The sequence below is a fragment of the Lacerta agilis genome, chromosome 13 (assembly GCF_009819535.1).
Source record: "Lacerta agilis isolate rLacAgi1 chromosome 13, rLacAgi1.pri, whole genome shotgun sequence".
Classification (NCBI taxonomy): Eukaryota; Metazoa; Chordata; class Lepidosauria; order Squamata; family Lacertidae; genus Lacerta; species Lacerta agilis.
Genome location: NC_046324.1, coordinates 29,226,472 through 29,239,940, shown reverse-complemented (window position 1 = coordinate 29,239,940; position 13,469 = coordinate 29,226,472). Strand labels below are relative to the sequence as shown.

At 48.8% G+C, this 13,469-nt stretch overlaps 1 protein-coding gene across 6 annotated transcripts in view; it reads left to right on the top strand.

Annotated features, from left to right (window-relative positions):
* Nucleotides 1–13,469, top strand: part of TSC2 (TSC complex subunit 2) — a 48,972-nt gene that overhangs the window by 20,451 nt on the left and 15,052 nt on the right. For 2 of the 6 annotated variants that reach the window (XM_033167470.1, XM_033167469.1), the window contains exons 24-31: nucleotides 282–384; nucleotides 1,486–1,580; nucleotides 5,589–5,717; nucleotides 7,072–7,236; nucleotides 7,926–8,078; nucleotides 9,086–9,195; nucleotides 10,702–10,917; nucleotides 12,182–12,397. In XM_033167470.1, the coding sequence (XP_033023361.1) occupies nucleotides 282–384; nucleotides 1,486–1,580; nucleotides 5,589–5,717; nucleotides 7,072–7,236; nucleotides 7,926–8,078; nucleotides 9,086–9,195; nucleotides 10,702–10,917; nucleotides 12,182–12,397 (1,187 nt within the window). Of the gene's footprint in view, nucleotides 1–281; nucleotides 385–1,485; nucleotides 1,581–5,585; nucleotides 5,718–7,071; nucleotides 7,237–7,925; nucleotides 8,079–9,085; nucleotides 9,196–10,701; nucleotides 10,918–12,181; nucleotides 12,398–13,469 lie in introns of all 6 variants that reach the window. The other 4 variants (XM_033167468.1, XM_033167472.1, XM_033167471.1 and 1 more) reach the window with 2 other exon arrangements.

The window sequence follows — 13,469 nt, the reverse complement described above, 5'->3', positions numbered from 1 at the left end:
CAGTCTGCATAACAAATGACATATGTTTGTCAGCCTTTCTCTTCAAATTTTATTTTTCAGCCTTCAGTGGGGAGTTTGGGTGCCTTTCCATGATTGCACACTTTAAATCCTGTTGTTAAATAGAAACATTCCCCTTAACCTTTTTATGTTATAAGTTTCCAACTAGTATAAGTAATATCACAGTGTGATGCTAATGGCGTGTTGCACAATAATTCATGTATATACTATTTTAAGCATTGCATCTTGCCATAACATGATTATTCCCCTTGAATGCCTTCCAGGTTTAACCAGTACATTGTGTGCCTGGCGCATCATGTCATAGCCATGTGGTTTATCAAGTGCCGACTTCCCTTTCGGAAAGACTTTGTCCCCTTTATTACCAAGGTAAGCTTGTTGCTGTGCCTGAGAAGCACAGAGGAAGAGCTGACATGCCGGACAGGAGCCAGGGAACAGGATGGGACCATGATGGACACTGTCACTCTGTGGTGAGCTCTGCCTCCAGAGTAGTCCACAAAACAGAGGAGGAAACTTCTTGCCCTGTTCCACTGCGGGACTATGTTTTGGGGTGGTTTTTCAATGTGGCGTAGATACTCAGTGGGCTGGTCCACACTAAATTTTGTTCTTGAGCTTTACAGTTTGTTGTTTGTCTAGAAGGAAGCAGACCACAGGTTCAGGTTTGGGTGGTGTACTCAGCCAAACCATGGCTTGACTCACAGAGGACCGGGAAGCAGGGGAGTGCAGTTTCCTCCTCCTTCTCCAGGAACTCGTGAGCTTGTGTTTTCGCACAGTTTGGTTTAGCATTGTGTATGAACTGCCAAACACCTTAGCAGAAGGCAGACAGGGATTAAAGCTTGGAGGAATTTGCTTGGGAACAGAGACTGAGCCAGGGAAAGGGAACCTGCTGCCTTCTGGATGTTGCTGGACTCCCATCTCCCAGCAGCCCCAGCATGACCAGTGATCAGGGATGATGGGAGTTGGAGTCCAGCAACATCCAGAGGACCACAGCTTCTCCATGCCTGGACTCAAAGATCTCAGTCCTGCCACCCTCACAGGCCCAGTTTGGTGGGGGAAATAGGAGAGGGCCTTCTTGGTAGCTGCTCCCGGATTTTGGAACTCTCTTTCTAGAGAAGCCAGACTGGCTTTCTTCTTGTCCTTCCACCGGCAGGGGAAGACATTCAATTCTGACAGGCGTTTGGGAACTAGCTGGTTTTTAAGGAAACAGTTTTTAATTGTGCTGTTTTTATTGCTTTTATGACCTGTATTTTAATAGATTTGTATTTTATATTCTTTTAACTCCATTGCAGTTGAATTATTTTTAAATGGTTTTTCTTTTATATGTTTTTAGCTTTTTTGTATTTTGTTTTAATTTGTGTAAGCTGTCTTGAGTCCCTCTCCGGAGAAAAGGTGGTATGAATGTAATGATGATAATAATAATAATAATAATAAGCAACTTTCAACTCTTTTTTTGTATTCTCTTTATGACAGGGTTTGCGATCAAATGTCCTCCTCTCCTTTGATGATACCCCAGAGAAAGACAGCTTCCGGGCTCGTAGCACCAGCTTGAATGAGAGACCGAAGAGGTAGGTGCTCCCGGAAGGTCCACTTCTTTTTACCGCACTTTGAAGTGCTTTTTGTTAAAAACACAGATTTGTTGCCTTTCGGGGGCTGCTACAACTTTTCTGATGAGTCAGGTTTCATGCCAATGAAGCTACCTGATTTTGTTCTGATGATGGTCCATGCCCTTGCAGCTGAAAGTTGTGCCACCTCGATTCATTGCTCAGTCCAGTTTGAAGTGTCTTACAGTGGTACCTCGCAAGACGAAATTAATTCGTTCTGCAAGACTTTTTGTCTTGCGGAAATTTCGTCTTGCGAGGCACCGTTTCCCATAGGAACGCATTAAAATTTAATTAATGCGTTCCTATGGGAAAAAAGTCAGGGAGCGCCGGTCGGAAGGGGCGCCAGCCGGCACCGGAGCCGCGCGGCGCCGCATTTTAAGGCTGCAGCGAGCGAACTGTTTGCCCACTGCAGCTTTAAAATGCGCCGTAGCTAAAAAGGCTTACCTTTTGGCTCCGGTGGGGGGGGGGGTTTCCGAGTCGCGTCCGCCATTTTGGATCGACTCAGACATGCGCAGTCGATCCAAAATGGCGGACGCGACGCGGAAAACACCCCCCCACCGGAGCCAAAAGGTAAGCCGCGCCCCTCCCGACCGGCACGGCGCCGCGTTTTAAGGCTCCGGCGAGCGCTGCAGCTTTAAAATGCGGCGTCGCGCCGCAGCTAAAAAGGCTTACCTTTTGGCTCCGGTGGTGGTGGGGGTGTTTTCTGCGTCGCGTCCGCCATTTTGGATCGACTCAGACATGCGCAGTCGATCCAAAATGGCGGGCGCGACGCGGAAAACGCCCCCCCCACACCGGAGCCAAAAGGTAAGCCTTTTTAGCTGCGGCGCGACGCCGCGTTTTAAAGCTGCAGCGCTCGCTGGAGCCTTAAAACGCGGCGCCGTGCCGGTTGGGAGGGCTTACCTTTTGGCTCCGGTGTGTGGGGGGGTGTTTTCCGCGTCGCGCCCGCCATTTTGGATCGACTGCGCATGTCTGAGTCGATCCAAAATGGCGGGCGCGATGCAGAAAACACCCCCCCACCACCGGAGCCAAAAGGTAAGCCTTTTTAGCTGCGGCGCGACGCCGCGTTTTAAAGCTGCAGCGCTCGCTGGAGCCTTAAAACGCGGCGCCGTGCCGGTTGGGAGGGCTTACCTTTTGGCTCCGTTGTGTGGGGGGGGGTGTTTTCCGCGTCGCGCCCGCCATTTTGGATCGACTGCGCATGTCTGAGTCGATCCAAAATGGCGGACGCGACGCGGAAAACACCCCCCCACACACACCGGAGCCAAAAGGTAAGCCTTTTTAGCTATGGCGCGATGCCGCGTTTTAAAGCTGCAGCGCTCGCTGCAGCCTTAAAACGCGGCTCCGGCGGCTCACAGTGGTACCTCGCCAGACGAATTCGTCTTGCGAAAAACAGCCATAGACGAATTCGTCTCGCGAGTCAACTAAAAACTCGCAAAACCCTTTCGTTTTGCGAGTTTTTCGTTGTGCGAGGCATTCGTCTTGCGGGGTACCACTGTATTTTGCCTCCTCTCATCCCGCAATGCAGGGCATGAGGACCTGTAGCACTCCGGCTGTCATTGGACTCCCAACTCCCATCACCCCCTGCCAGCATAGCCAGGTGTCAGGGATGATGCGTCTTGTCGTTCAACAGTAGCTGGAGGTTCCCCACCCCTGCTGTAATGATCAGGTTGCAGCCCATTTAGCTGGTGGTTACACCGGAACATTTTGTAAGCTTTTCAGCACCAGACTAGAAGCTTCTTCACCCCCAATCTGGAGAGAGAAAGAAGCAAAACTTGGCAAAAAACATTATGATTTGTTCAGAGAGAACTATGGTCAATTGAAAGCATTAAAGCTGCTTTCAGTGGGTTTTTTTATTAAAAAAAACTCTGCGGGTAGCATTTCTGCTTTAGCCAACTTTGCATCTGGGAAAAGCAATCCTTGCCCTGCATTCACTGTCCATGCAGCAGTTTTTGGGTTAGGGGTTGAGCGTTGGTTTGACCCTGAATGTTATTGGTTGGGAATCACAACCTATGCAGTCAGATCCTGCTTATGGGCTTTCCATTGGAGCATCTGGTTGGCCGCTGTAAGAACTGGTTGCTGGACTAGGAAGGGCCACCTTTGGGCCAATCCAGCAGGGCTTTTCTGATGTTCCTGTGTTCAGAACTTGCTAGTGGTAGTGGTGTATTCCATAGCAATTGGCTGCATCATTAGTCTTTGGGCCCTTCCAGACTGGTGGTGTCTTTTTGGTTTTCATGTCATGGATACAACATTACTGCGTTAGTGCTGGGTCCGTCCACACGTCCTTCCCATTTATTAGTTGTTCTGCAGCGTTTCTCCCAACATTACCGAGGGTACCCTCGCACTGTAGTGCAGCGAAAAATAAATTGGAACATTTGTGGTATGAAAAGCTACAGGATTTCAGCAGGGAGTTTCAGGGCATGCACCAAACTGGAAGCAGAGCAGGATGTCCCCCCAAAACTTCTACAGATGCAAAGTGCTATGAAAGTGGGATTGTGCACAACAGCCCTGATACCATTGTGAGCACAAACCATCATGAAGGCACAATAAAAAGGAAGTCTGGAGGGGCCACATGGAAAACAATGTGGTGCTCGAAGTGCCTTTTGAGTCTGGGTGACCCAGGTTCAGATCTCTGCCTGCCCATGAAGTGTGTCTGCCACTTCACCACCTCAACAATGATACCCTCAAGCTTCTTAGGCAGATAATTTTCCAACTAGGCCCATGAGGTTCCAAAGGCGCATGGCCTACCTTTCATTTCACTGCCACCCTGGGAATTGTTTTGTGCCTGCAAGTTAAAGCACAGCTGGTGTAATTCTTGACCTCGGAGTTACAAACGATGCTCTCCACTTCTCCAGCCAGCCTTTTAGTGCCCATCATTTTCCTTTTGAGTTGTGGCTTCCATCGCCACTTCCTTGCCTCGACATTTTGGATTTTATTAAGTTGGGATACTGTTGAGTTGAAAAGTTGTTCTGCAAGAGGTACTTTCAAAACACCCACTGCCATTATACTCAGAGTGGCAGTAGCCATGAGTTGTCGTTGAAAAGTAGCAGGAGTGTCAGTCAACCCTAAAAGGCACCTTCGGTTGGATGCAAATGGTTTGTGTGTGTGCTGCTCTGTAAAACCAGGAACCTCTTAGAGCTCCTTTTCATTTTCTGGGTATGAAGCACACAGACATATGCCCTGGGTGTTCTTTGAGCGGGAGATACACCCTCCCTATGGTATCTATTTTTTGAGTCATTCAGGCAGCGGTTTCACCCTCAAACCTTAGTGATAAAGTTGCAGTGAGATCCAGCAGCATAAAGTAGAAAGTAGCCAGGCATTGCCCTGAGGGAACTTGCTTACTCCATAGGTACATTTTGTTTTGCTGGAGACACTTCAAAGAAGGAAAAATAGCAGAAGCTGTTGCCACTTGTGCTTTATGCTGCCCTCACCCCAGAAATCTGCTTTAGACCTTGATGTTGGGGCTGATGATTCCATAGTCTTCTGTCTTCTCATTTAATTGGGTTTGGGTTTTGTGAACTGTGCCTCTGAGCGAATGCATATTGCACTTCCCTACCCACTGAACAGGCACACTTTTATTATTTTTGCTCAGGGCTCCATAGTATTCTAACTGCCACTTTTGATCAGCTTTCGTTTTATTTACCCTGTGCTAGTTTCATCTAGGGTCCGTCCCCACTTTTATTTCGTAACATTTATCAATCTGGGGTGGAATGGGGGAGATGTCGGCTGTCTTTCTGTTGTCTTTTTTCATTTTTGAAATGTTTGTTTATGCTTTTTGAGTTTTGCTTATTGTGTTTAATTCCCCCCCCTCCTTTTTTGGCATCCTGTTTTTTTTGTTTTTATTTTTACATCACCTTCCGGGACTTTTGTGGCCTTCCAACCTCCATCCTTCCACTGATTTTCCTTCTGTGCAAAATCACACCTCCTTTACGTGGGGTCTTGGTGGTGGTGCCGCTGCCTGTTCTTCACCCCTAGTAGCTTTAAGATAGCCAAAAATGCCAGGCAAAGCTTGAATAATTCTCCTCCAGTGAAAGAGCTGAAAGAACCCTCTGGTGTCGATGCCTTCCGGTCCCGCAGCATCAGTGTCTCTGACCATGCAGCCCACAGGTAGTGATTCTTGGAGAGCCACCTGGGCTCACGGCCACATTACTTGCTATGATGGGGAGGGTGGCAGATGGAACAGAGGGGATTTGCATGCTGGGGTTCTTGCATGATTTCCGTAGAACTCAGCCCTACCCAACAAGGTTTGCTATGCAAGTGCTTTCTATCTGTTTGCCTGTTTTAAGGTTGAAAAGGACACACAATTTAACACTGCTGCACATGTTTGTTTTGTTGCGAGACTCCCATTGATGTGAGGGGGCAGCTGGTTTTGGTTGTGCTTGACCTCCCCCCCCTGCCCCCCAAATGGTGGTTGTTCCAAAGGCAACTTCTTGAATTAAAAAAATTTAATTAAAAGTGCTGCATTTTATAGGGCAGCTGTCACAAGACTATTTAGCCATGGGATGGAATAGAAGGTAACTTTACCGTGTGTCACAAGAGACCTTTTGATATAAAGTTTTGATAAGCTGGTGATCAGATCTGTTCTGTGCCTCTTCTTTTGTACAACACAATGTATTGCTTAAATTTTTAGAGGGATAGCCCTTGGGTTTGTCCCCTGTAGCAAAAATGACAAAAGTGTCTTGTGACACCTTTTAAAGATGAACAAATTTACCTTATGCTATAATAGCTTTCATGGACTCAAGCCATGGAATGCTGTGTCTGATGACGTGACCTTGAGTCCATGAAATCTTGTGCCATCATATATTTTTTAGTCTTTGAGGTGCCACAAGGGGCTCCTTGTTTTTCAGGTACCCTTCACTTTGGGGGCTGCTGATTTCTTTAGTCCTCCTGCTATCCCATGGTTAGTTTCATACAAAGTATAAAAAGGAATGTCAGTTTATAACAGTAATGACCTGGCACAATCCTAACCGTGTCTACTCGGAAGTAAGTCTTACTGAATGCAGCGGGGCTTACTCCAAAATTTGCAGGGTTAGGATCACAGCCCCCATAATCAGCAACTGTGTCTCTTGGAGGGCTGCTTTGAAATGGAATCCAGGTCTGTGTCTACCTAGCCTGATAAGTGACCTCCTAGTAGGTCCTGTTGCCACAGATGCCATACAACTACAACCTGCCCGCCCCCAGCAATTGAGGAGTCAGGCAAGCCTACTCCAAGTAGATGAAATAGCCCCTCTTTAGTTACTCTCCCTCCTAGATTTTAAGAAGACACATGATCCCATATTTCAGGTCAGTCTCCTTCATGGAGCCACATTCCAAGGTTTGATATCCATAAAAAACTGCTAAGCTTGTGTATGTGTGTCCCACCCCCCTGCCTCCCAGCTTGCTGCATGCTGTAGAGATTGTGAGACGACTGGTTTTCCTTGTCCATTGTGCTTTGGCAAACGTCCGACCCACCTTTTTCCAGCCGGCTGCAGACTTCCATCACCAGTTCCAGCCTGGGATCTGCTGACGAGAACTCTATGGCTCAAGCGGACGACAGCCTGAAAAATCTCCACTTGGAGCTGACGGAGACCTGCCTCGACATGATGGCTCGATACGTCTTCTCAAACTTCACAGCTGTGCCCAAAAGGTTGCAGTTCTTACTCAAAGCCCGAGTCCCCAGCCCTCTTTCAGGGATGGCTATTGTTGGTTTTATATGCCAACTGCTTTGGCTCCTTACTTGCTTCTCAGTGATCCAGAATAGAATCTCAAAATGTGATACGCCCTTTCCTTATCGTGAAATATTATGCCCCTTATAATGAAGTATGAACTGGATCTTCGTCACCTCTCTGCATCCTGGTGCTGCTTTGGACTATTTCCCAGTAGGCCCCAGCCAGTGTGGTCTGTGGCCAGGAATGATGGGATTTGTAGTCCATCAAGAGGGCACCAAGTTGGCTAGCCCTGGCTTAGATGGCCTTAAAAGGACTGGATGTGGGAACCAGTGAATTTGTCTTATTTGCCATGATAGCTATGTGGAGTCCCCATGATCAGAAGGAATGTCTCTCCGGTGGTGGGGAATGTCCTCTTTTGTGGGCAGAGAATGCTTTCACCTGATGGACCTTTGGCCGGATTCATCAAGGCGGTTCTTCAGTTCCTTCATTTCAGCCTTCCTCGACCTGGTGCCTGTCATATGTTTTGTTGGACTACAGCTCCCAGGCGCCCCAGCCAGCACCGCCATGTGATGCTGGAGCTGATGGGAGCATGGCTATATTGGCTGGGGATGATGGGAGTTGTAGCAGCTGCTTTAATTCATTGCCCATGTCTTCCTGATGCTTCCAGGTCTCCGGTGGGAGAGTTTCTCCTCGCTGGAGGGAGGACCAAGACGTGGCTGGTGGGCAACAAGCTGGTGACAATTACAACAAGCGTTGGGACAGGAACCAGGTCTCTCCTGGGCCTTGACTTGTCAGAGACACAGAACAGCACAGAGGCAAGGTAAGCCCCAATGCACCTCTCACCCCATTTTAAAAATAATAATAATAAAGCAAAGGAGACGGGAAATGACACTGGGCACTCTTAAAATTACAGGGGTTGAGGGTAGGGAAGAAGGGGCAAATAACTACGTTGTTGTTCAGTCGTGGCCAACTCTTCGTGACCCCATGGACCGGAGCACGCCAGGCACCTCTATCCTCCACTGCCTCCCGCAGTTTGGCCAAACTCATGCCAGTCGCTTCAAGAACACTGTCCAACCATCTCATCCTCTGCCGTCCCCTTCTCCTTGTGCCCTCCATCTTTCCCAACATCAGGGTCTTTTCCAGGGAGTCTTCTCTTCTCATGAGGTGGCCAAAATACTGGAGCCTCAACTTCAGGATCTGCCTTCCTTTGCCTGACAAAGACAACAGGCATATAAAAAATAACTATAGTGGGGTGCTTTCACCGAGTTTTTAATTTTGACTAGCGGTGGGTGTGGAAATGGGAGGAAAGGGCCCCTTTGCACAAAGATCCTGGTCTCGAAATCTGTCTGGGGCTGGGAGGCCACTTGCTCACCCTTCTCCGCCTTCTGCCACAAGAGGATTCCCCCTTATGCTGCTTTACACAGGAGAAGAAGCTGCCTTTTACTGAGTCAGACCACTGGTCCATCTAGCTCAGTACTGTATACGCTGATTGGCAGGGGCTCTCCAGGGTTTCAGGCAGGAGGCATTCTCAGACCTACCTGGAGATACAGGGGCTGGAGCTTGGGACCTTCTGTATGGAAGGCAGGTGCTCATCCCTTTCTGCTGTGGGCCCTTCCCCATCTACCTCAGTTGATAGCAGCGCTGGAGGGTCTTGGCCTTTCCCAGTCTCTTGGTCCCCTTAATTGGAGATGGTGGTATGCCTGCTGGGCCTTCTGCATGCAGAGCAGGTGTTCTGCCAGTGAACTATGGCCCCTCCCCACAAGATCTACCAGCGGAGACAAATTATTTCCTTTGCGGACTGATGACGTTCCTGCTTTGGATTCCTAGCTCAGACCACACCTTGCAAGTGAGGCAGACCAAAGAAGCTCCAGCCAAGCTTGAGTCCCAGGCTGGCCCACAAGTGGTTCGAACCCGCAACCGTGTTAGGTCGATGTCTGGTAAGGAACCTCCCTTGATTTCTCTATATGGAAGATTTAGGTGCTTAGAGCCATAAGGCTTGCTTATATTGTTTGTTCAGGATCAGGCCTAGCTACTGCAGAGTAGTTACTCCTGAGACAAACGGGGTTTGAGAACGCCAGAGGAGCAGCCTGCTGGATCAGGTCCAAAGGGGCCCATCTATCCCAGCATCCTGTTCTCACAGTGGCCGGCCAGATGCCCCAATGGGAAGCCACCAAGCAACAGATACACTCTCCCCACTTGTGATTCCCAGAGGGATAATGCGCCAGTATTCCAGTGGAAATAAATTGATGGTGCTCTGAAGGATATGCATATGCCTCCAATTCACACACTGTATGCCAGGGCAGTGTGCAGCAATATAGAAGAAGGTGCCATGGAATATTGACCTGCTGATCCCTGGTAAATGCATCCATAGCCTTCAGTTGATTATCCAGCGCTTGCAGGCTGGAGCTGGTAGGAGTTGCCTTCTAAAATGGTGGTTGGAGTTGTCTTCTAAAATGGTGCTGACTGGGGGAGGGGCTGATGGGAGTCGTAGTCCCAAACATCTGAAGGGCACCCGGTTAGCAAAGCTTGGCTTATTGTGACTGTTCAGCCTAGCAGTTCTCTCTCCTAGAATAACTGGAGTTCTGTCCTAATAAGCAACTTCTTAGTCCTACCTACTTGTTTCCAGTTTCTGGGGTTTCTCTGTGAATTCCTCTTCTCCTTGTTTGCTGGACAGTGGCCCAGGCTTGGCCTCATTACTCGGGGGCTAATGAACCAGGGGCTTGATGTCATTCTCTTGTGCTTGAATCCTGCTTGCAGGTTTCCCACAGGAATCTGGTTGGCCACTGTGAGAGCACGATCCTGGATCATGGGTGTTACTCAGCCGGCTCTTCTTAGGTTCTCAGTGCTTAGTCAATAGAAACTGGTTTGGAGAGGTGCATCTTAGTTTAGCCTCTACCCAGCAGGAGATGGATTCTGACCTCAGTGGAGCCCACCACAATCTCCATACAGCTCCTGTTGAAGAAGTGTTAAGGAGAATTCACAGGTGTGCGGAAGATTTGCCCCGCCCAATAAAAGACATCACCTGAACTACTTTAGGGTCTGTCTCTGCCTTCTGATCCACACTGGTAATTGCTTGCCCTGATAATAATAGCTTAGGATATGAGAGAATCCCCCAGGCAGAGGATCTTTGCACTGCTAGATCAATACTTCAGTCCTAGAGTGGGATTAACAATCACTGGAAGCCCCAGGGGGGATGGGCACTCTTGTGTTCATATCTCCCTTGCAGGCTTTTGTTTGGACACTGTGAGTACAGGAGGCTGGACTAGATGGGCCACTGGCCTCATCCAGCAGGCGCTTCTTATATTCCTAAGCACACACAGTTCAACTCCGTTTATTCTCCATAGCTGCCTATGTTTTTTGTATCGTCTTTGAACCAATATGCAGCCCCTCTGCAAAATCCTCCTAACCTCTCTGCTTCCTCCGAATGCCCTTTTGCCATCCAGGTGGCCACGCCTTGCGGGTTGGGGTGTTAGACACCTCCACCTCCCATTTCCCAGCCACCCCGATGCCCCAAGGATTTCAGAGCTCTCCTGCTCCTACTGCTGCTCGAGCGGAAAAGGCTGTTCCTGGGCCTCTACAGAAGGAAAAGGCCAACTTGGCTGCGTACGTCCCCCTGCTAACACAAGGCTGGGCGGAGATACTGGTGCGGAGACCAACAGGTAGGCCAGGTGAAATATATGCCTTTACAAATATGTAAAATGGCATGTGTTGGTGCACACGTTTCCATGTTGCTGAGTGTAAAGGGCTTAATCAGTGCCTTATCCTAGAATCATAGGAATGATGTAACACTGTGCATTATAATAGGAGTCGTTCAGGAATGTGTCCTAGTTGCAGCCCTTTGTTTATGTTGTGACATGGACAAGCAATGATGTTCCATCAGCCTGGTGAGAAGTGTTTTGCTATAATGCTAAAAAGCAATTATCACTTGGAGAGAGCACTTCTTACCATGCCTTATGGCTCTGGTGTAGGGGACCTCCAGCATTCCGTCAAAAGTTACCAGGTATTCCCCAACGAGAAGATCAGTTACGGTGCACAAAGCCCTGTGAAAACCAACTTGCCCATTGCTATCTGTTTCCCCCCTGCTCTGTATGTAGCTGCAGGGAAGTGTGGCACGAGGGGCTGGAGTTCAGTGGTAGAGTACATGCTAGGCATGCAAAAGGCTCTAGGTTTCACCCCCTGCATTCCCTGATCAGGAGCAAGTGACAGAAAAGCCACAGCGCAGGGCAGGAGGGACCTGCAGGCTGACCTGGCAAAAGGCAGCTTCTTGTGTTCTTATGTGATTCTTTTAGGGTTGTGCATGGCACCCCCAATCCAGTCTGGAACTCTGGATCAGCCCTGATCTGACTCTGGACAGTCTAGGACCAACCTGGACCAGGGGCCTGAATTGATTTAGTTTGGGGGATGTCATCCCTAGCATTTAATTAAGGTTTTAAACATGGTGTTGGGAAGGGAACGTGTTGATCAGTGGAAAGGTCAATCCTGCTGGAATCACCAGCACCTTTCCTGCAGGCTGGGTGAAGCAGATCCTGCAGATGCTGCCTGCCTCCCCTCACCCCCAGGCGATCCAGAGCTCTTTTGGCCTCATTAGGCCAAAGCCTGGGTCAGCCCAGTTTGGGTCCGGGCATTGTTTGAATCTGGTGCACAGCCGCAGTGTCTTCTAGACAGAGCTCTCCATTCACCTAGGATGTTTGTGCTGGATGTTTGTGATGTGCACAACCTGGAATGAGACCCCTAAACCCATGCAGGACATTTACAAAAAAAGGGAAACAAGACTGGGAGCCGCCGGGAGAAAGTCATTAACTGGGATTTTATTTTATTTTTAATGGGGAAGATTCCCCCCTCTCCAGGCAAAGCTGTGCAAAGGATGGCTTCTCAGTGGCATGTTCTGCTTTGTTCTGCATCTTCACCTTCCCACCACTCCAGGTAACACGAGCTGGCTGATGAGCCTGGAGAACTCCCTGAGCCCGTTTTCCTCGGATATCAACAGCATGCCCCTGCAGGAGCTCTCCAACGCTCTCATGGCGGCCGAGCGCTTCAAGGAGCACCGTGACCCCACCCTGTACAAGTCCCTCTCGGTCCCTTCCTCCACCTTGCCAACGGGGACTGCCAAGCCGTACTTTCTGCAGCGCTCAAACACAGGTGAGGCAGCGCGGTGGCTGGCCCGGGAGAGAGGGTGCGAGGATGAGGCCATAGCCAGCCATTCCCAGCCCAAAGTGCTTCATGGCAGAGCCACTCTGCTTTAGGAGAACGGGAGGCGCAATTCACCTTCCTAAAAGGAAGCCTGAAGCCCAGCCACCGTTACAGCAGGCGATGTGTGGGGCTAGCAGGGGCTGATGGGAAGTGTAGTCCAAAACAGTTGGAGTGCTCCAGGTTCGGGAAAGCTGCCTTAATCAATTAGGGATAATTCCATAGAAGTTAGATCATGCTTCTTGAATAAATTATGCTGCCTTGGACCACTTGAGCCACATTCACACCATTCATGGAAAGCGGTATGGGGTAAGGTAAAGGTAAAGGACCCCCTGGATGGTTAAGTCCAGCCAAAGGCAACAATGGGGTGTGGCACTCATCTCGCTTTCAGGCCGAGGGAGCAGGTGTTTGTCCACAGCTTTCCGAGTCATGGGGCCAGCATGACTAAACCAGTGTTTTTCAACCACTGTTCCGCGGCACACTAGTGTGCCGCGAGATGTTGCCTGGTGTGCCGTGGGAAAAATTGAAAAATTACTTTATATATAGTCAATATAGGCACAGAGTTAATTTTTTTAACATTTTTTAACATTTTCTAATGGTGGTGTGCCTTGTGATTTTTTTCATGAAACAAGTGTGCCTTTGCCCAAAAAAGGTTGAAAAACACTGGACTAAACCACTTCTGGTGCAACGGAACACCATGACGGGATCCAGAGGATTCTTTGAGGGAATGACTTTTTAAAAAGTGGTATTATATTTCTTTTAATGGATGCTGTGAATGTGGTCTTGCTGAAAAAATGCAGGATAGAAACATAAATACTTAGGATTGTATCCAATGTTATCCCTATGTGGAGTAGACCTATTGAAATTCACCAGCATGACTAAAGTAGGGTTACCATTCGTCTGGATTTTCCTGGAACCCCCCCCCCCCCCATAAAAAGCTCAACAACTTTCCCTAAAAATCCTTTTTGTGTCTGGATTTTTACTTCTGGAAATATGGCAACCCTAGACTAAAGATTTGTAAATT